We start from the raw sequence: 23,522 nt of genomic DNA on the forward strand, positions 1-23,522 counted from the left end.
GTATGCACGGGACAACGTGTCGGCTATGTACAGCTTAGTGTTGTATGCACGGGACAACGTGTCGGCTATGTACAGCTTAGTGTTGCATGCACTGGACAACGTGTCGGCTATGTACAGCTTAGTGTTGTATGCACGGGACAACGTGTCGGCTATGTACAGCTTAGTGTTGTACGGGACAACGTGTCGGCTATGTACAGCTTAGTGTTGTATGGGACAACGTGTCGGCTATGTACAGCTTAGTGTTGTATGGGACAACGTGTCGGCTATGTACAGCTTAGTGTTGTATGCACGGGACAACGTGTCGGCTATGTACAGCTTAGTGTTGTACGGGACAACGTGTCGGCTATGTACAGCTTAGTGTTGTACGGGACAACGTGTCGGCTATGTACAGCTTAGTGTTGTACGGGACAACGTGTCGGCTATGTACAGCTTAGTGTTGTACGGGACAACGTGTCGGCTATGTACAGCTTAGTGTTGTACGGGACAACGTGTCGGCTATGTACAGCTTAGTGTTGTACGGGACAACGTGTCGGCTATGTACAGCTTAGTGTTGTACGGGACAACGTGTCGGCTATGTACAGCTTAGTGTTGTACGGGACAACGTGTCGGCTATGTACAGCTTAGTGTTGTACGGGACAACGTGTCGGCTATGTACAGCTTAGTGTTGTACGGGACAACGTGTCGGCTATGTACAGCTTAGTGTTGTATGGGACAACGTGTCGGCTATGTACAGCTTAGTGTTGTACGGGACAACGTGTCGGCTATGTACAGCTTAGTGTTGTATGCACGGGACAACGTGTCGGCTATGTACAGCTTAGTGTTGTATGCACGGGACAACGTGTTGGCTATGTACAGCTTAGTGTTGTACGGGACAACGTGTCGGCTATGTACAGCTTAGTGTTGTATGTACGGGACAACGTGTTGGCTATGTACAGCTTAGTGTTGTATGCACGGGACAACGTGTCGGCTATGTACAGCTTAGTGTTGTATGCACGGGACAACGTGTTGGCTATGTACAGCTTAGTGTTGTATGTACGGGACAACGTGTCGGCTATGTACAGCTTAGTGTTGTACGGGACAACGTGTCGGCTATGTACAGCTTAGTGTTGTATGTACGGGACAACGTGTCGGCTATGTACAGCTTAGTGTTGTATGCACGGGACAACGTGTCGGCTATGTACAGCTTAGTGTTGTACGGGACAACGTGTCGGCTATGTACAGCTTAGTGTTGTATGGGACAACGTGTCGGCTATGTACAGCTTAGTGTTGTATGCACGGGACAACGTGTTGGCTATGTACAGCTTAGTGTTGTATGCATGGGACAACGTGTCGGCTATGTACAGCTTAGTGTTGTATGCATGGGACAACGTGTCGGCTATGTACAGCTTAGTGTTGTATGCATGGGACAACGTGTTGGCTATGTACAGCTTAGTGTTGTATGCATGGGACAACGTGTCGGCTATGTACAGCTTAGTGTTGTATGCATGGGACAACGTGTTGGCTATGTACAGCTTAGTGTTGTATGGGACAACGTGTTGGCTATGTACAGCTTAGTGTTGTATGCATGGGACAACGTGTCGGCTATGTACAGCTTAGTGTTGTATGCATGGGACAACGTGTTGGCTATGTACAGCTTAGTGTTGTATGGGACAACGTGTCGGCTATGTACAGCTTAGTGTTGTATGGGACAACGTGTCGGCTATGTACAGCTTAGTGTTGTATGGGACAACGTGTCGGCTATGTACAGTTCGTTTCCGTGAATGTGAAAGCATATCTATTGCTTCTCATGATGAGGTTCTGTAACCTTCTTGGGGCTTGGTTTAGGGGTTTTTGTAAGATGGTAGCAAGGGGTTTGTGGTCATTTAAGATTGTGTCGGGTATGCCTTGAACCTCTCAAGTCCGAAAACTACTGCCAGTAGTTCTTTCTAAATTTGAGCCCATCTCTTTTCCGTTGGTGTTAAGACTCGTGAGGCATACTCCAATGGTTTCCCTTCCTGCATCAACACGTCCTCCCCTTCCTGGTATGTGAATTGGTCACTGACTTCGATGGCCTGTGGGGCGGCACAATGTAGTATGATGGCCCTCTGTTGGCTTTTGGGCCTTCCGCAGGCCCCCGTCGCCTGCAGATATATTTCCATCTGCCGCCTCCACCGTCTGAAATTTTCGCTAACATTTCCTTCCGTTAGCTTCAGACAACTTACATATATCAAGTATTAACACGCCTTTGGTTGTATCACTGGCGGATCAAGGGGGGGGGGGGGGGGCGGTAGGGGCGATCGCCCCCACCCCACTCGGCCGACCTTCGGGGGGGGGGGCGGACGAATTTTAGTATAGAATTCACATAATTTGTATACGAATTTATTACTTATGTTAATAATATATATTAATTATTTATATTTCAACCTATTTTTAGAAATAATCTAAAAAGTTAGAATTCAAACGAAATTTTTCAGTATAAGAGTCATGATTGAGATGAGTTCTAAACCCAAATAGTATTTGCGTAGTCGCCTATCTCAACCTTTACTAAATCTGAAATTTTTGTAGTTAAATATTAGTCTAAGGATAATGACAGGAGCAATCAAAACAACACCCATAAGAGCTATGGAGGAAACCGCTGCCCTGATTTCTCTGGATGAAAGAAGAGAAATAAAAATCCTTTCCCAATTCACTAAATTGGAAACCTTGGAGAGGCACCCACTCAGAACAAAAATCCACAAAACTGGCACAAAAAACCGTCTCAAAAGGACCAATTTCATACCAGAATCTCTAAACCTAAAAAAGAAACACCAACTTGAAAAAATTACTCTGGAATCCTCGATACACTATAATGAATCTCCACCCTGGGACGAAAGCCCTCTTCCTACTATAAGGGACCATATTGAAAACATAAAAAGAAAATCTGATTACAGACCAACAGAGCTCAAGGAAATAGTGAACTGTTTTCTACATACCAATTACCCTATCAATCAGTGGATCAGAGTTTACACGGATGGCTCATCCCATAAAGCCACCACAAATGGAGGTGCTGGAGTACTTATCGAATGGCCAGATGGAGGAAAACTAGAAAAATCCTTTGCAACTGGAGAGCTCTCTGACAGTCACAGAGCAGAAAGGGAAGCACTAGCACTAGCTGCTACCATGCTAGCAAATCATCCAAGTTCCCCTCACAGTCAGATTGTCTTTCTAACAGACGCGAAAACAACCCTCCAAAGCTTGCAAAACTCTGATTCCCCTTATATTAAAAACCTCAGAACAGCACTTACAAAGCTCAACAACAACAGCAAAAAAACTGTTATTCAATGGATACCAGCTCACATACAACTAGCAGGAAATGAGAAGGCTGACACACTCGCCAAGAGTGGGAGAACAAACTCACAAGTAATCTCTGCACTCTATCCAGAAGAAATGAAGAAATTAATTGTAGATAAAATAAATGAGAAATGGACGAGCTCTCATCCAAATCACAAGAAAGATGACGCTTACTATAAGCTATCCCGACAAGACCAACGTCTAATCTTTCGACTCAGGACCGGACACAACAGAATGCGACAACACATGTTCCGGAAGCTCAAAATTGGAACCAGTGAAATCTGCCCATGTGGAGTATCACCAGAAAATGCCGACCACGTCCTCCAAAACTGCTCTCTCTACCAAGAGGCCCGTATAAGACATTGGCCCCAAATCACCCCAATAGAAAGAAAACTATATGGAGAGCTCCCTGATTTGGAAACCACTGCGCAGTTCATCTCATGTATTGGTCTAGTCATATGAACACTCCAACATAACAATGAGAACGATGGAGAAGAAATGTCACTAATATAATTTGTATATACTATAAATTAAATTCTTATATCGAGTCGCCCAACCCCTATTCTTTAATGCCAAATGCAATCTTTAGCAGAAATTATTAAAGGAGCGAGGATTAATCGTTTTCACTCTACCGCCCCTCCCATTTCCAGACAGAGTTTATGTAATTTCACATGAATTTATCCTAATTATTTTAAGAAGTTAGAATTCAAACGAAATTTTTCAGTATAAGAGTCATGATTGAGATAAGTTCTAAACCCAAATAGTATTTGCGTAGTCGCCTTTCTCAACCTTTACTAAATCTGAAATTTTTGTAGTTAAATAAATTTGGGACCATAACTCACAATTTCCATCTTTATATTATTGAATATTATTTATCGAATTTTTTTTTTCGGCGGCGATCCTCAAAGCCAAAATCTAAATATGTGGGGTATCTTTTCTTTTCTAGAAACAAATCGGTTTTATTTGCAATCTATTAAGGGCCTATAAATTCATATTCGAATATTTTTCAAGTACAACATTATTCAAAAGGTCCTTTTTTAATAGTATGAATAATGAGCTTTAGGTCAGGAGAATGCGTTTCTTCTGTGAAGTATGCAAGAAAAGGTTTTTGGCGTCGGAACCTCACTGATGAATAATGTCAGGAGAATGCGTTTCTGCAGTGAAGAATGCAAGAAAACACTTTTGGCGTCGGGGCTTCGCCCCGAACTCCATTGATGACTAATGAGCTGTAGATGTCAGGAGAATGCGTTTCTGCTGTGAAAAAAGCAAGAAAACGCGTTTGGCGTCCGGGCGAACCGAACTCCATTGATCAATAATGAGCTGTAGATGTCAGGAGAATGCGTTTCTGCAGTGAAGAATGCAAAAAAAAAACGCTTCTGGCATCGGGGCCTCGCCACGAACCCCACTAGGGAACCTTATTGCGCAGCCCCAGTCGTTTTGTTTTTCGATGAAGGTTGAGAAATGCTGCTTTTTTATTCTCATATATATATATATATTTGTGTGTGTGTGTGTGTTGTACGCACGTTTATGCATAGGGTTAGGGTTTACTGGGCGTTAGGGTTACGGTTTGGAAAAAATCGCCCCCCCCCACTCCAAAGTTCTGGATCCGCTAGTGGGTTGTATGGGTTATTGGCGGGCAGTTATAGATCCCATGTTGTTTCTAAAACAGTGTACAGTCAGTACAGTATTTCTGTCTGTACGTGACAGTTGATGATTTTGGTGATCTGGAGTGCAATTACTTTTAAATATTTCTGTACCTGGGACGGCCTGCTATTGTAACTGCTGCTACAGTATTTTGGCTCGTAATTGCTTCCTTTGGCTGTTCATACAGAATAGGTCTAGTTGTAAAGTGTTTTTAGTAGCCTACGTATAAGTAGTTTTAGGGTTACGAATTCGTTGTAGGATATATATATATATATATATATATATATATATATATATATATATATATATTGTTACGAATCTCACTATCCAGGCTCTCTGCAAACTGCACCATACACCACCAACTTAAAGAACTTGACAAGTCAGGGCTCCAAAATAACGTAAAGGTTTAATCTATATAAATAACAGCCAATACTGTACAATTGGCAGCACGTAGAACAGTACAAATAGCTCTGCGATAACAAATATCTCTCCGATAACACCGTTCCGCCGTACCAAGTCTTGCACTGGCCTCTCCGTCTCGTTCCGGGCTTGCACTGGGTTCAACAGTTCGGGACTGACTTCACACACTTGGGCTCGATGTATCGGACTCGATCACAGACCAAGATCAAGACGCCGTTCGTCTCAACTGTACTTGACAGTACTCCGCACTGAACCGTCGTAATGCTCCGTACAGAACCACACCGCTGAACTGTGCTGTAGTCGACCGGACTGTAGTGAACCGGGCTCTGAACCCCTGCCGTGAACCCGCTTTCTGAATCGTCTTGACTGCGACACCTCCGCTCTTTATATAGGGTCCCTACTGGCCTTCTAGAACTGGACAGAACGCCGCTCGACGTTTCTAGGTGGTCAGATGACTACAACTCTCGTGACGCTAATGAGCTCTGTTCACGAAGGCGATTCTTCCCGAACCCTCTTGTTGACACTCGTCTCGGCCGATCGTCGTAACTCGTCACGGTTGACCGCTCGTCTAGCGCTGGCCTGGGGCGATTTGCGTCGGCTGACTACACTCACAGCACTACCCCCATCTGTGCCACCACCAGGTTTATAACACTGCCCCCTCCTTAGATCTGTCCGTCCCGGGCAGATTCAACCTCATGACATTGGCTGTGAAATTTCATCGCTGTAGGTGGGGGTCGATCGGTGGCAGTTGGCTTGCGTCTTGAGCTTAATGGGGCCATCCATGTTGCAGTCAGCAATGGTCGCTTCCTTCTTCTCCTCCAGTTTGCCTTGACCTGGTTGCCTCGCCGTCGTGCTTTCATCGCCATCCACGTGGAACTCAGAAAACGTTTTCTTCTCCTCCAGTTAGCCTTCATCTGGTTGTATCGACCTCGTGATCGAATGGTCATCCATATTGCACTCAGCAAAAGTCGCCTTCTTCTTATTCTCCGCCAGTTGGTCTTCATGTGGCTGCAGTTATTTCTTGGTAGAATCACCATGCACGTTGGACTACGCAAACGCCGCCTTCTTCTTTTCCTCCAGTTGATCGTCCTCTTGTTGCAGTAACGTTGTGGTTGCATCGCTCTCTTGTCGGTCGGTACCGAGGACACACATGGAGAGGTATAGGATGTAAGGGCTGGGGATACCAAGATCGTTGGCAAAAGAGGTGGCTTCATAGGGCTTTGCGAAGAAGGACTGGGATGGGCTTCAAATCCACAGGGCGGGGAATTGTGGTACAGGTCATCATCTTCAGCCTTGTCTGGAGGGCATGCTCGTGGGGCAGGTTGGTAACACTCCTCGTGCAAAGGTTCCTCGTCTTCGGCGTCAGGCTCCATTCGGCTTTCTTCTCCACCATCAGGACCTCTCTCTCTTGTCTCAGTATCGGGCCAATTGTCTGTTGGTTTCAGACCTTGTCGATGACTTTCGTCGTGCAAATGTCCATCAACTTCAACGTCAGGCTTCCTTGGATTCTCTTGACCACCATCAGGACTTCCCTCTTCAGTCTTGGCAGCTGGACCAACGTCTGTTGGGTGCAGATCTGGCTGGTATATCTCGACTTGCATATGCCTCTCAACGGCTTCGTCAGGTTTCAATGGGTTCTCATGATCACAATCAAGGCTCCTCTCACTGGTTTTAGCATCTGAAAGAACGTCTGTATTGATGATTTTCTCCTCCACAGCAGGTATGCGTTGGTTCATGACAGCTATCTTGGTGTTCATGGCATCTATCTTGGAATTGATGTTTCCTAGCATTGAGCTCAAGAGCTCCTCCATATCTGGTTCTACTTGAAAAAGATACGTGTCTGGATCTCCCTCTTCTTCCATCATGTCTTCCCGGAGGCGTGCTTGTAAGGTTTCTTTGTTTCCACTTGTCTTCAGCCCTCGATCACGTAGCTCTCGCTTCAGTTCTTTCACTTTGAGTTCGTACAGCAGTTTCAGAAGAGCCATAGTAGATCCGTTCCTATCCGATCCGATCCGATCCCACTTCTGACACCAGTGTTACGAATCTCACTATCCAGGCTCTCTGCAAACTGCACCATACACCACCAACTTAAAGAACTTGACAAGTCAGGGCTCCAAAATAACGTAAAGGTTTAATGTCCATAAATAACAGCCAATACTGTACAATTGGCAGCACGTAGAACAGTACAAATAGCTCTGCGATAACACCGTTCCGCCGTATCAAGTCTTGCACTGGCCTCTCCGTCTCGTTCCGGGCTTGCACTGGGTTCAACAGTTCGGGACTGACTTCACACACTTGGGCTCGATGTGTCGGACTCGATCACAGACCAAGATCAAGACGCCGTTCGTCTCAACTGTACTTGACAGTACTCCGCACTGAACCGTCGTAATGCTCCGTACAGAACCACACCGCTGAACTGTGCTGTAGTCGACCGGACTGTAGTGAACCGGGCTCTGAACCCCTGCCGTGAACCCGCTTTCTGAATCGTCTTGACTGCGACACCTCCGCTCTTTATATAGGGTCCCTACTGGCCTTCTAGAACTGGACAGAACGCCGCTCGACGTTTCTAGGTGGTCAGATGACTACAACTCTCGTGACGCTAATGAGCTCTGTTCACGAAGGCGATTCTTCCCGAACCCTCTTGTTGACACTCGTCTCGGCCGATCGTCGTAACTCGTCACGGTTGACCGCTCGTCTAGCGCTGGCCTGGGGCGATTTGCGTCGGCTGACTACACTCACAGCACTACCCCCATCTGTGCCACCACCAGGTTTATAACAATATATATATATATAGAGAGAGTGAGCTTTTTGTAGAGTGATGTCAGATACAATTATATATATATATATATATATATATAGTAGATCTAGATTTAGTGTAGCAAGTTGGCATAACTTAGATAGTTGGGTTGTTAGTGTCAATTATGATTGTAGCGTAGATCTAGACTCTAGACTAGAGTATTCTAGAGTAGAGGGTTTTTGATTAGTTGTTTTGGTTTTGCTAGGTTTACTGTAGAAATATTTTATTATTAATTTATTTTTTGATTTTATGTAAATAAAGTATCATTTTGTTTTATTTATTCTATATTAAAGTTTCGTTCTTGCTTCCTTTTAGTTAGTTTTGTCTGGTTGCTTAGGCGACTCTAGCCCCTTGGTCACAGACTGAGGTTCACAGATACAACCTACCCAGTAGTGTTACCATCTGGCTACTGTGTAAAATTCTGTTTAGCAGCGCAAGGCCTAGACCTGACCTGCTCACAAAATGAAAAGTTATTAAAAGACATTTTACAAATCAAACAAGAGCATAAAACTAAAAATGCTATTTAGTTAAGTCAATATTAGAATATGCATCCTATAGACCTATAGGTTAGGTCTGTAATGAATCATATGTTTTGGGACCCCTCAACTCAAGAAAACAAAGAAACTAGGACAAATACAAAATAGAGCAGTGAGATTTATAACAAAAGAATATTCAAATTTGATTAGAGTAACACCCTTAGCAAAATCACTGAATTTAGCAACACTTTAGAACAGAAGAGTAAAAAGTAAAGCAGTTATAATACATAAAACATTGAACCATAATTTACAAATAGAAAAACAAGTGCTCCTTCTTCCTTAGTGCCATTAGAGAATGGAATGGGTTGCCTGTATCAGTCAGGAAAACCAACGACTTAGCAGAGTTTAAGTCATTGATTAACATGCATGACTAGATTGACACATGAAATGAGTAGGACATAATGTCTACATAAGATAAAATAGAGTACCTTGACCTTGAGCTAAATTTTTAAAATTTTAACCAGATTTTTCTAGTGAGGTCAATTAGCTAGTTTAGGGCCTATCTGTTTTTCTTTTTTTTATCATCGGTTTTTTGTCCGCCCAGATTTTTTTGTCCTGATGAAGAATTTGCAAGTTGAATAGAGGAATTATAACAAAAAGTAGGTTCCAGATACAGAAAATGAGAACGAGAAGTAGGGAGAGAGAGAGAAGGAAAGAGAAGGCCATTCCAATTCAGTGTAACAGATACTAGAAATGACTGGCTTAAAATGAGTTTAGGTGGATCATTGAAATATTGGAAGTTCCTTATACAATTTCAATGGGCATGGCTGGTGTGTAGTGCTAGTGTTTAATATACATACAAACTTTAATTTGATACTATTCTACCATTGGATAAATTGGCATGGTCATAAAGGAGTCTTCCCAGTTATCACATTAAGACTAAGCATTTCTTTCCTGGTTGTGTGTTGTATTCCCGGTATTAACTATAGCACAAAATTATTTCATTTTACACATATGGCACCCTTTTTTAGTAGAGATTTATTAGCTCCTCAAAAATAAGCCGTAATGAGCTATAAAAAGAGGATACTGGTACTTTTTACACATAGTAGAACTGATCTGAAGAAAGAAGACCAAGATGGACAGTACTCTCCGACCGCCACACTTACATTGTTTTTAACTCATTGTAAATGTTATCTATTTGTTATTTCTTTGAGCCAGAACTTCTTAATGGCCTTTTCATGTATCTTACAGATCAAACAGATTTATCCATGACAACATTTCAACCAATTAAATGTATTCAATTATTAGCTCTATCATTGAAAAGTTTCACTAAAATATTGCAATGTTTAGCATATTGTCAATTTCCATTGCCACTTGTATCTGACATCATTTTTTTTATGTATCAAAGCTTTTTCTGATCAAGTATAAATTCATCTATTTTAATAGCAAAATTGATTTCATGTAGATCTCTGTTCAAATGTTATTTTATAAATACATGTAAAAGTACAACCACAAATAAATACAAAAAACACTGAATAGTGAGATTTCAAAAGTTTGTTATTTTATTACAACCATAATTAGATTAACTTCGAGTGCTGGAATCGACTATGTACACAAATGGAATGATAAATGTGAGACAACATCCAGGCAGTAGCACTGTGACAATACTAGTAGAACTAATGACCATAAAGGTCTACTACTATGACAGACATATGTGGAATGATAATAAAATATTCTGTAATGTACCATAGTTACAGAAACAGAATTGGTCCGTTAATAAACAAACAAAGTATATAAAAAAAACAGATGTGTTTGAGAAATCAAGACAATATAAACGTTAGACATTATTGGATTCATATACTGGTAGTGTAACAGAACACAACAATTTGCCATTTTTAAAACTGAGGTCATAATGAAAGATGCGAAAAGAAAATATATAAGCTCTTGGTTAATAACTGCTATCAAAAGACAATTTTAGTTTGTTCAAAAATAGAGGTAACAAAATATTTGGCATTTTGAAAAAAAAAATCACAATTTGTTAAATAAACATCTTGCAGTCTGTACACTAAATATAGAATCTATTCACAAAGACATAAATCACACCCTATAGGCGTTTCACAAAATACATTTCAATTATAGTTTAAGTAGTTTATGATATTTACAAATAAGAAAAATCTGCAGCTTTAAGTAAATGATAATATTATAAGTAGTTGATGTGATAGAGTCCAATCTATATATAGAGATGACATCACAGTTATGCTCCAGTTTGATTAATTTATGTTTCACACAGACAATCTCTGGTCTTAGTAACACAGTTAAAACATCACCTGGTTCCCACAGCCTGTGAGATGGCCAACATCTTAAAGACCAGTACATATTAGGGCATTATGGGACAATAAATGCCTGGCTACTGAGATGAAATGAACAGTGATGAAAGCCTTGATTTATATTTTGAAAGTAGAAGCTAGCCTAGCTCCAGTCAGATTTGCGAAAGAGAGCAATGGGTTTGATAATTAAAGCAGAGAAACAGGTTTACTAAAATAGCCTCGAAATGTCAAGACTTTAGCAATTCTAAAGTGACTAATGGTCATTTGGTGAACCATCCATCAGTCATTTTCTTATTTTGCTTTAGTTTGGAGATTTTTTGAAAACCCAATCAACTTATCTTTTGTGCCAGTTGCTTGTAACTAATATTGATATCAACCAACTTGTTCTGGCAGCTTTAGAGTTCTGCACATAACATTGCTTGATACCTTGGAATGATTTAAACTCGTTGAACAAAAGTGTGGGTATAGTCCTTGAACAACAACAGGAGAAAAAGTTTGATACATTTTTGTTTACACTATTTTGCAAAGCCCTCACATCAGAGCAGAAGTCATGTTGTAGCACAACATGATAATTGTATTTTTTGAAAGAATGTCTGTAACTTATAACAAAGGAGTTGCATGATAGAATTCACTTTTGAAGCAATGAACACTAGAATAATTGACTCAGCAGACGTGTTATCAATGTCATCACTACTCAAGGCTGTTATTTATGGTAATGGATCTAAGTAAATATTTAGACAACAGTTTATTATACAGCTTGGATAAAGATCTGAAACAAGTAGACAACATTATGAAAATGTAGGCTACAAATGGGAATAAAGCCTAAATGTCTTATCACAACATTGTCAAGATTTAAACATGGAATGACAGATAAGCCTGTAGTTGACCTTTTGACATGTTTAAAAGTAACAATACACAAATACATATAAAATGTTTTAGATCAAAATATAGCTAATGAACACTTAAGTACCAAAGGTCAAAGTTCACAACCAATGAAAGGGAATGGTGCATGAAGTTCTCAAGTGTTTTGGTAACAAAGTTATGAATGTATAAAATAGGATGAATGGAATGAAAATGTTTGCTCACCATGAGAGAGGAGAAAAAACAACACAAGGATAAAAAAGCTATCTATTAGAGAATGTGTCGTTTTCATTGTTAAAGATAACACCAACCATTTCCTAACAAAATCAGAATCAGGCCTTTCATGACCATTCACATTGCTGCAACCTTGACTTCTACAAGGCCACAATTACTTCCTTGGCTAGACTCCTCCAAGTCCTCATCTTCATAATCCTCATCAACCATGTCTTCATCGTTGGCAGACACACCACAATCCATACTCTTATCTGCGGATCCAGTACAGCAAAGCGAATGGTCCCTCAAGGTTTTGGGAGTGACGAACCCTTCTCCACACTGTGAACACACATGGTTTGACCTCAGCAGGTGGACTTGCGACTTCATGTGTCTGTTGAGGTCAGACTGAGTCACGCCTTTGTAGTTACACACACGACAGCAGAACTCACGAACACCTGGTGGAAAACAAATACAGAATGACGTCACCAGACCCACAACTAAAGACTTAATAAATATATCTTAAGTACCGGTAATTATTTTGTGAAGTAACTTAATATAAAAAAAAATTCATATGTTGTTGAAGCACACCACTAGATCACATGGCCAACATGTATCTCCTTACTCTACCAAAGCATTAGAAATTAACTAGATGTATTGAAATTTAAACAGTACTGGACCATTACTCTGTAACCCTAATCATTCTAGCCTCGTAAACTCAAATTAACCTTGTAATTAAAGTTTACAGTTATGTTTGTAACTCTTGTAGAAATGCTATTTTCTGTTACTTTAGGTCATTCCTTCTACTTACCTTCATGTCGGAGTTTGTGAACTTTTAACTGGCTGTTAGTCCTGGCATAATAATCACAGTATTTACATTTGTAGGGTCTAATGTCTGGAGAGTAAAAAAAAAGGCCACAATGAAACAAATGTAAATGCAACAAAAAAAAGTGAAGTACCTGGTATCACTTTGTAATAACTTCATTTACTAGTCAGCTTTTTAGCACATTTCACTCTTAAGATGTTTACATTTAATTCACATAAAAAAAAAAAATTAAGCCTTAGTTACTGCTAATTATAAACAGAAGCACTGAGTACATTTAGAATTTAGAGATGGACATAGGATGTGTCTTTTAAGTTGGATATACAATTTGTCTTTCATGTAACAAATCTAACACAAAGAACGCAGGCAGTCAACAAGTGGCAAAATACAGTTAAGAAAAGAAAAAAAAAAGATTTTTCTTGTTTGCAAAGCCAAATGTATAAAAACTGAGCAAATAGAAATGTGAACCAGTTCAAAATTGAATCATACATTAGTTTTCAGAGAGTTATTTTTCTTTCCATTTATCTTATCAAATTATGATATAAAACTAAAACCAAACTTATTTATTCTTCCAAACTTCTAAATAGCTTATTCATATTAAAAAAAAACTTTTTTTGCTAAGCTTTAAATACATCATAATAACAACAAAATAAATGTATATGTAGTAATATAAACAAGCCAAAAGCAAAATGTTGACGTGATTTGATAAAATGTCCATTTAGAGAACATGACTTTGGTTTATCAATTGAGAACTGCCTGAATATAGACACAAGAAATACCAAACACAAATGGACATGACAATATTTAATTTCCACATCTAATTGCTATGAAAAAAAACAAAAAAAAACTTTGTGCCCATGATACAAGAAACTGAAGACATGGAACTTATCAGGATGATGCAAGAAAGATTCAGATTAAGCTATGTATAGGGCAGATGGTGGTAAAGCTTATCTGTTTTTGTAGTCAATCTTCTTATGTCCCCTACTAATGACAGGTTGACCCATTTAGGTTGTTCTGAGAACACTATCCAGCTTTCATCAATATTCTGTGTCTAGAATTTTAGTTCAGACAACACTTTAGCAATAAGCCAATACACTCCATTTAACATATGAAACAACAAATAAAGTGTATAGATAGAAACTTTCAAAAACAATAGAAACATGACAGTGAATATGTTTCATGCCTACATGTAGTGAGAACAAACACAATAGTTCCTAGAAACATATTTATACACAAACTAGAAACACATTTACATATGTAAAAAATATATAAAAAGAAGGTTGATATCATAATCAAAACTAAATTCCATTATTACAGGACCAAATAAAAATATAAATATAGGACCATATAAAAACTTAAACATAGGAAAGTAAAACAAAAAAAGAGACTTTGTTTCATTTAAACAAATCTATTCTGGTGTGCACTATTTTGAAGAAAAAAAAACTTATGAAAAAAAAAATTGTATAGATCACATTTTAATTAAGTAGCAAATTAAAGGCTAAATAAAAACAAGCTGAGATTAAAAAACAAAAGAGTTTGGGTTATAAAAAAAACAAATATGCTACATATATACAGAGCCCAAATCAATCAAAATAATTGTGACCATAGAAATAAAACAAAACAAAACATACCAACTGGGTGGGCAGCCAAGTGAGAAAAAAATTGTTTTCATTTTAAATTAATATTGAACTATGAATGTGTGAAATCTTGTTTGTATGTTTGTATTTTAAATAAGGTGACATTAGGGAACTTAGAGGTTTAATTGCTGACTCTACACAACTAGCCTACTTATTAAATATATGGTTTAAAAAAAATGATATCTACAATTACAAAAAAAAATCTAGTAAGTTGGGTTTATAATTTGTCACTTAACATGGTTGAATATTGTGTTATCAAGCGTGAATGTGTGATGTAACACAGTGTATTGAAATATTTTCTATTGTAGCCACTAAGTAGATGAGCTATATGGAACCACAGAATAAGATTTTAGTTGAACTACTTTTTGATTTGGTTTATATAAATGTGTATCCTGTCTTAAAACTATTAATCAAAATAACAATGCACACAGTAAAAAGAAACTATTGGGGACTAGCTGTAGTAAAGTAAATTTGATATTTAACTAATAGCCTACTTCATACATTCTAGTAGCAAAAATCCAACTTTAAAACACTACAAGAATGATCATTATTAAAGAAATTTTGAGAAATAATTTTTAATATATATATATATATATATATATATATATATATATATATATATATATATATATATATATATATATATATAAAAAGAATACAATTAAAAACAGATTGAGCAGCAATAAAAATAAATTAAAATTTGGCAAACTAACATTTGAGCCAATAGACTGGCTTTAGAAGTTGTTTTTTTTAATGGGAAGTAATTTGCTTGCTTTATCATTTTCTTATTCTGTGGTTAGGAGAACCTACTGGGTCATGTCATTGATGCCAGTGGGTCAAGGTCAACTCACCTTCATGGAAGTCCATGTGTCTGTTAATGTCTGAGAGAGACAGGAAGTTTTTGTGGCAGATGACACAACTGTAGACTGAGCGTCCATCCTCTAAAAGTTTGGGCTTGCACAGAGAGTTTCTGTCCAGTGGTTCATTCACAACAGACAGTCTGGAAAGAAGAAAAACATAGACACGTCAGTGGAAGGAGGTTGACCTGTGCTCTAAACACAAAGTAAACTCTAATTAGTCTGACATTAATGACTGAAGTTTCAGTATTTACTTTTCTTTAAAAAATAAAAATGAATGAAATTTTAATAACTTTGTATTATCTGATTTTATTTGACATCAATCTAGTTTTATAATGAATCAAAAACTAAATTAGTATTAAAATGGCTAATAAAATCAATTGTGTGTATTCAGTGTATTCATTTGAATATTTTGAATAAGAAAATGTTACGAAACTTATATTTAAGCATAGTGCAATGATTATGTCCAGTGTTTGAATCTATTGACATGCATTGTTCCTCTAGTCTATACACAGTGGTGTTCTACAACATCCAGACCATGCTATACATTAGTAAGGTGGGTGAAGTTACAACAAGAAGTGTCCAGGTGTAAGTCATGCATGTCTGATTCAAGCTACCTTCACAACTAGATAAAAGTTATCTACACAACTAGATAACTACCTACACAACTAGTTAGCTATCTACAAAATAGATACAAGCCTCACAACCACTGGGAAACAGAAGCAAAAAATCTACATTCTAATCCATTATTCTTGGCAATAAATGCTAGTCAAGAATAAACAGAACCATTGGCCAAGTGACAGAAGCAAAAGAGACAATGTCCCAGACCAGTTGTGTTTACACCACACATTAAAAGAAATTATTGACAAGTTCTTCAAAGTAAGATATATTGCTTAAAATCCTTTTTTTTAAAAAAAGAAAAACAACTTAACTTATAAATGAAGAATCCCTGTATTTTTCTATTCACAATTCATTGGGACAAAGTTTAGTCAAACAACATAGATTAATATCTAAAGTTTTTCAAAACCTAGTTTATGCTATACAACAACCATCCATTAATGAGTGCTTTAACATCTGATGCCCGCCATATTCATTGTGTCAGATATTACCATTTGAGTGTTACACATTGCTCACAGGTCTTTCATTTCCTGTGGAATTTTTACTATAGCCCACATGTAGCCTGTCACCTTTGATCCTCCATTTTACAAATTAGATGTAAACAAGTAAAGTGAAGTAAAGAATGCTTAGAGCCTAGATGTAAACAAAGTGAAGCAAAAAATGTTTAGAGCCTAGATGTAAACAAAGTAAAGCAAAGAATGCTTTTGTTTTCTATGTTTCTAATGTTCCTTCAGAATTAAAGATTATTACATCCTAGTTCAAACCTCCCACAGGAAGGGGTTCAAATTCAGGACTAGTGTCACAATAGAGTACGGTCCCAAGCAGCCATGCTTAAAGCACAGATGTCTATTCAGAAGTAAAGCAAAGAATACTTAAAACAAAGATGTCAATTTAGAAGATGCTCAACTTCTAATATGATTGGAAATCAAGCTGTTCTGATCATAGATAAAAATGTCAACATCCGTATAAAAAAACGAAAATTGAAACCAGGAAATTTAAAAATAAAAATAATGGACGCTTTGATCAAGAAAGGTATACAGCATGGAGCCATGTTAATTTCATTCCTCCCATATGGCAATACATTTTGCTAGATTGTATATTACTAAATTATATAAGATGGAACCAAGATGTGAAATGAGGGCACAAGGCAGCATGCAGATGTACCAGACTTCATGATATTGTCATTGCCCTAGTTGTTCACTGTATAACACCTATCAACATTCCTCTGGAAACATTTTCATGAACGTTCTTATAGGAATGGGAGGTGTGGTGGCTGAACGGCAAGGCGCATGGCTTCCGAACCATAGTCACAGGTTCGAATCCTGGTGAAGACTGGGATTTTCAAATTTGGGATCTTTGAGCACCTCTGAGTCCACCCATCTCTAATGGGTACCTTAGTTAGAGAAACGTAAAGGCGGTTGGTCGTTGTGCTGGCCACATGACATCGTTGATAACTGTAGGCCACAGAAACAGATGTCCTTTACATCATCTGCCCTATAGATCACAAGGTCTGAATGAGGAACTTTACTTTTCTTTTCTTGTAGGAATGACCCATTAAGCTTGCTATCATGGGGCAAAATCGGTTATCCTTTTCCACAGCTTTAAGTTTATTTTTCTTTTGCATAGTCTCCAAAAATATGCAAACTAGGAGTTTTTAACTTAGTTCCTAGAATTTTTTTTTCAGATATTTATAAATGCTTAAATTTGAGATATTAGTTTTAGTTAAAGTAAAAAAAAATCATGAAAAGGTCTGGTCCCAATTGAATGTTAAAAAAAAAAAGTACAAGAAAGAAACATAAAAAAAAACCCCACAAACAATACTACAAAATGTCACAAGAAAGGAGAACAAACTTTCGAACTTAATGTGAATATAAGCTCACACACAGAGATAAAAGTTAATTTCTACAGCATGCAAGTAGACTACTTGTAGTGTGGGTATATAGGTTAGTGCACTGATAGTAAGCACTCAGGAGCAGACAACTCCACCAACCTGGAATGAGTGCGTGACAGTGATGTGGCCCTGGCACTGTACACATTCAACCAAAGAACAAACAAAAATATCATTAGTCTCTACTTTCAAACTCAGCATGTTAACTACAGCTAGATTAGGATTTGATAAAGTTCATTTCATATACATGTTGATAACTCTTGATTTTATTAGAAAGAATAAAGTAAATAGGTTGTAGTCAATGTTTAGAATAGTAAACTCAAACTGTAACATATAAGAATGTTACTATTAAAATAAAAAAAAATAATTAAAAGTTTCAAATCCCTTTTATCTGGTTTGCATTTAAAGATTTTAGCTAGCAAAACATGCTTCTGTCCACATGTAACAAATTATAGCCAGGGTACTTCAATCTTATTGCATCATCCTTGTTTTGATGACAATGGGCATAGGAACTCACACAATGTTTGAGATTTTTAAAATCTATATTTTGAAATGCTTGATGAATTTTTGATTATTTCAAGCAACAATTTTATTTCAGTGCATAGTTACAATTAAACTCTTTTGTTGTTGAAAAGTGTGTTCTCTAATGCTGTCACAGTGTATTGATAATATAAGCAGTTAGATGTTACTTTACAAAACAACAGAACAATAACTCAATTTACAGCACCCCAAGGCCCAAGCCACCCCCCAAGGCCCAAGGTTAGAGAAATAAAAATTGGTATTTTACTTTGAGTATACTCAAGACATATCCACAATGCTCTTTCATATAGTGACCTCCCCCCTGGGTACAAGCACTCTGATCTTTTAGAACCCCTGGATGCACTCATTCTGTTGTTATAAATCATAATTAAAGCACATAATAAGCTCTGGATTATAGATTAACTAAAGAAAAAAACAAAGAAAGACACTTACCTGGAGTGTGTGCGAGACAATGAAGTTGTAGTGGCCCTGCGGCCACCTTCCAGGGCAGCACTGTCAGAATTTGTCGGCGAAGGTGCGGGTGAAGGAGAGGACGCCTGACTCTTACTTGAGGAGAGGTTGGGTTTAGTCTCCTTACCGTTCCATTGAGTCCGGCCTGAGAGATTGTCTGGAGAGTCAGACTGACTTGATTTCCACAACACGCGTGGGAATCCTATCAAGTTGTCGTGATCTAAGGGCGACACAGATGCTGGAAGACTGGAAGCCAGCGGTGCAGAGGAACCAGTTGGAAGTATCAGCAAGCTGAGTTCCTTGGAGTTTTTCGATAGATCAGCTGCAGAAGTGAGTTCATGAGACAGGGAATTCTCTGAGTCTGACACAGCAGGGTCAAGGCTGGTGCTCCTCTTCAAAGGTAACTGATGATTAGAGCTCTTTTTTAAAGCTGAGGGATCCAAGGATGAGGCTGCTGGGGAAGATAGAGCCCTGCTTCCAACACTAGGTGACTGTATAGTGGCTATTGACTTGAAGGTTTTATTATCAGCACTCAAATCTATAGCCCCACTCGATGGGTCAACACAAGCTTCCAGGCCAGGAGTCTGTTGTATGTAACTTGTGGAAACTGTTTTAAGTGAACTTGTGCTAGCTATGGTCAGAGGTGACACATGTTTAGAACTTTGCTCAGGGACAAAAGCTTTGAACACACTAACCTGGCTAAATGCTGAGCTCTCTCTAGGCAAAGAGTCCCCTGGAATAGAGTCAAATGTAGTAAAATATAGTTAAAAAGTAAAATATTTCTTTTATTTTCTTCAACATACACTTTGTATTTAGTCATTTTAAACAGTTTTTTTGGGGGGAACAAATTATCAACCAGCGTGGTGGCTGAGCGGTAAAGTGCTTGGCTCCTAAACCAAGGGATACAAGCGTGAATGCCAGTAAAAAAAGAGATTTCAAGCTTCAGCATGAAGCTGTTCACCAGACAGCTAAACTAAAACTGTTCCATGCAACATTGTCAATATATAACAAGAACAAAAGTAGCAAATAAGAAATAACATTTCAAAATTATAAAAAAATAATAACAACATTTTCAAAAAAAAAAAAATTAACCAACTCACCATAATTAGATGTACTGTTTATCTTGTACAAGTCTGTATTATTATTGTTGTTATCCCCCTTGTTAGGCTGAGTCACCTCTCTTGCAGTCTGATTTTGACCATTCTGACATTGGATTCGCTGTGGTTTTAGAGCCTTTCTCCTGTTTTTGGCTGGAGGAGTCAGGGTTTGATCTACCCCAGCTGAAAGAAGCCTTTTGACCCCAATGGCCATTTCTTCTGTAGTCGGCAAGAGTTTAGTCTCCTGAAAGTTGAGTCAAACAGATATGTCAAGATCATATTGACATTACCAAAACAAACTGTAAATGAAATCCAATAAAAAAAAAAAGCAAATTTAAACCTAAAGCTGTTGTAACATTTGTTACTGTTGAAATGTTGACTGGCACAACAGGTCAAAACTAAAAGTATCAAGGTATGATGGGGAAAAAATGATTCTAGAAAATGTATTAGAGCAGTGATGCCCAACCTAATTCGGCCCGCGGGCCTTTATAATTTCCTACACTCGTCTCGCGGGCCACATGAACGAAAAGTTATAAAATGAAATGAAATTATTCGGAAACTATTTTGGTAGAAACCTATGGATTTGATACCAAGAATGCCACCATATTAATTTTATAATGCCGTTTTTATGATGTTAGTCTATTAAACAGCCAGAGACTTTCTTTATAAAATAAATACGTTGGCTTATTATCATATTCATAATAAATATGTATATATATAAATATAATAAAATCTTTTTTTTTGTTTGGAAGGTAGATTTCTACACTTAGTGCCGTATCACTGTATTAGAGTAAGCTAAATGTCTATAACTGTAGCAGAGTTATTTAAACTGGGCTTCATAGTATGCTGTTGGTGTAGGATAATTGTTTGCTAATTACAGTGCAGTGTAGGTTCCTAGAACAATTTTTTTTGTTATGTTAAACTTTGAGATATTAATTTTAATAAAAATAGAAAAAATAAAAAAATAAATAGTAAAAATAAATTATTTTTAAATAAGGCTTCTATATTATAATGCAATAAAAATACGAAAATAATTTATTTTTGAAGTATTGGGTGTGTTGAGAATGAGATTAAGTGAAATTCACACCCAACACTTTTTAAAAACATTTTTCTACTTTATGGTGTATTTTAATATAAGTGTAGTCTTATAAAAAATTAGTACCAATTATTTTCACCTTTCTAGTACAGATGTATTATAGTAGCCCTCATCCATTGTATGTATTTAATGATATTTTTGCAGAATCTAAAATCATTGTGAAAATAATAATTTAGACAATGTTTATTACCTAAGTCACCACAAAGTTTTGTATATAATTGATTAATATACTGTTTTAACCCTGTTCCTCCCTGACTAACCATTTTTTCCACGTGCAAAGTAGGGTGATTTTGATTATGCTGTTGGGCGTAAATGACCTTGACGTGTGTAAATGTCTTAAGAAACTTGAGTTATGAGTTTGCATTTCTCAACTGAGGGTTGTTTTCTTTAATTTGTGTTAGTGAATGGGGATATGTAAATTTGATTTGGAGATTGTGACATTATTTCTTTTTACCAGGGATATTGATTGATCATAGTTGGATTGTGCTTCAGCAATCAGAGAGATACCAGCAATCTGAGAATCGTTGAGTTATTTTCTTTAGTTCTATCCCATGTCTTAATAATACATACAGTCTTTAATATAATCTTTACATTAACAACTAGTCTTTAATATAATCTCTAAATTAACTTATTATAATTATTATAATTATTTTATTTTGCTCAAGCTATCTTTCAATTTCAATAATTCTCTATGCCATGCTTATCTCCCTTTGCTTAGTACATTTTCTAAATATATAAAAAATATTTAATTAAGACTAATAGATTAACTAATTTGTCCATTTTTTAATTGCTTCTTGTATTGTCGAGCATGAGCTTGTAAGCAAAATTTGATGATGAGTAGATGACTAGAAGTGTTTAAAAAATCTATTGCAAAAATTGTTAACATACAAGAAAGATAGAGAGTGGTAAAAAAAAACATTTTCATTCACAAGGGCAAATTGGTCTGTCTATGATGATAAAGCTCTAAGCAAACAGCCTATTAAGTTATTAATTATCTAAATTCTATCATTTTTTTATGTGGTGATCACAGTCCATTCTTATTGAAGCACTTAACAAATTCTAGTAACTCACAATTTGTAATGATGTACTTTTTAGAACTTAAGATATTGTTATAAACCTGGCGGTGGCACAGATGGGGGTAGTGGTATGAGTGTAGTCAGCCGACGCAAATCGCCGCAGGCCAGCGCTAGATGAGCGGTCAACCGTGACGAGTTACGACGGTCAGCCGAGACGAGTGTCAACAAAGCGGTTCGGGAAGGATCGACGGCGGTTCGGGAAGGATCGACGTCGTGAACAGAGCTCAGGAGCGTCACGAGAGTTGTAGTCATCTGACCACCTGGAAACGTCGAGCGGCGTTCTGTCCGGTTCGAGAAGGCCAGTAGGGACCCTATATAAGAGCGGAGGTGTCGCAGTCAAGGCGGTCGAGAAAAGGGGCTCAATACAGCACGGTTCACGGCAGGGGTTCAGAGCCCGGTTCACTACAGTCCGGTCGACTACAGCACAGTTCAGCGGTGTGGTTCTGTACGGAGCATTATGATGGTTCAGTGCGGAGTACTGTCAAGTACAGTTGAGATGACTGGCGTCTTGATCTTGGTCTGCGATCGAGTCCGACACAACGAGCCTAGTGTGTGAAGTCAATCCTGAACTGCTGAACCCAGTGCAAGCCCGGAACGAGACGGAGAGGCCAGTGCAAGAGTTGATACGGCGGTATGGTGTTATCGGAGAGATATTTGTACAGTGAACGTGTTGCCAATTGTACAGTATTGGCTGTTATTTATTCAACTATTAAAGTGTTACGTTACTTTGGAGCCCTGAGTTGTCAAGTTCTTTAAGTTGGTGGTGTATGGTGCAGTTTGTGGAGAGCCTGGATAGTGAGATTCGTAACAATATTAACAAAATGAAAACTTAATGTACCCACTGAGTTACATAACCACTATAGTGGGGAAATATATAGATGATGATGGTAATATACTGGCCAGACAATGTTCTTGTAAGGTGGGGTTGTTAATAATAGTGGACTAAACTTCTAAAAAAAAATTTGATCAATTATAAAAGTCAACTGTAACTACTTACTGTGGCACTTGTTGATCCTGAAGGAGTCGACTGATTTTCTGATTTTCTAGCCATGAAGCCAACTCCTATCTGAGATTTCATGGAAAGGTCAGTTGGTCGATCAGATCCGCTGTTCATGTCCTGTTCTCTTGCTGCAGCCTCATCCATAGGAGGGGCATCTGGAAGCACCACTATGACATCTCCCATCCCTTCCTGAGCCAACTTTTGCTTCAACTTCTCTTGCTCGTTCAGCCGCCTTCTCTCCCTGTCAATTCTATGCCGTTCTTCCAATTCATGTTTTCTCTTTTCATTCTGCTTCATCTCTTCCTCCAGTTTCACCAGTTTCCTGTAGTCTTCCACTGTGGTTAAACTTTGTCTGATTGGTTCATTGTCTTGGAAAAAAGCCTGTAGTTCAAAAAA

The 23,522-nt window shown here is 38.0% G+C and overlaps 1 protein-coding gene across 7 annotated transcripts in view; it reads right to left on the reverse strand.

Moving 5' to 3' along the window:
* Nucleotides 1-10,185: 10,185 nt before the first annotated feature.
* Nucleotides 10,186-23,522, reverse strand: part of LOC106060070 (uncharacterized) — a 68,446-nt gene continuing 55,109 nt past the window's right edge. For 6 of the 7 annotated variants that reach the window (XM_056003524.1, XM_013217834.2, XM_056003526.1 and 3 more), the window contains 7 exons: nucleotides 23,124-23,507; nucleotides 19,958-20,198; nucleotides 18,840-19,590; nucleotides 17,970-18,005; nucleotides 15,356-15,504; nucleotides 12,856-12,939; nucleotides 10,186-12,502 (listed from right to left, as the gene is read on the reverse strand). In XM_056003524.1, the coding sequence (XP_055859499.1) occupies nucleotides 12,186-12,502; nucleotides 12,856-12,939; nucleotides 15,356-15,504; nucleotides 17,970-18,005; nucleotides 18,840-19,590; nucleotides 19,958-20,198; nucleotides 23,124-23,507 (1,962 nt within the window). In that variant the 3' untranslated portion in view covers nucleotides 10,186-12,185. The remainder of the gene's footprint in view (nucleotides 12,503-12,855; nucleotides 12,940-15,355; nucleotides 15,505-17,969; nucleotides 18,006-18,839; nucleotides 19,591-19,957; nucleotides 20,199-23,123; nucleotides 23,508-23,522) is intronic. The other variant, XM_056003523.1, reaches the window with a different exon arrangement.

This window comes from Biomphalaria glabrata, chromosome 11 (genome assembly GCF_947242115.1).
Source record: "Biomphalaria glabrata chromosome 11, xgBioGlab47.1, whole genome shotgun sequence".
In the NCBI taxonomy this organism is placed as follows: Eukaryota; Metazoa; Mollusca; class Gastropoda; family Planorbidae; genus Biomphalaria; species Biomphalaria glabrata.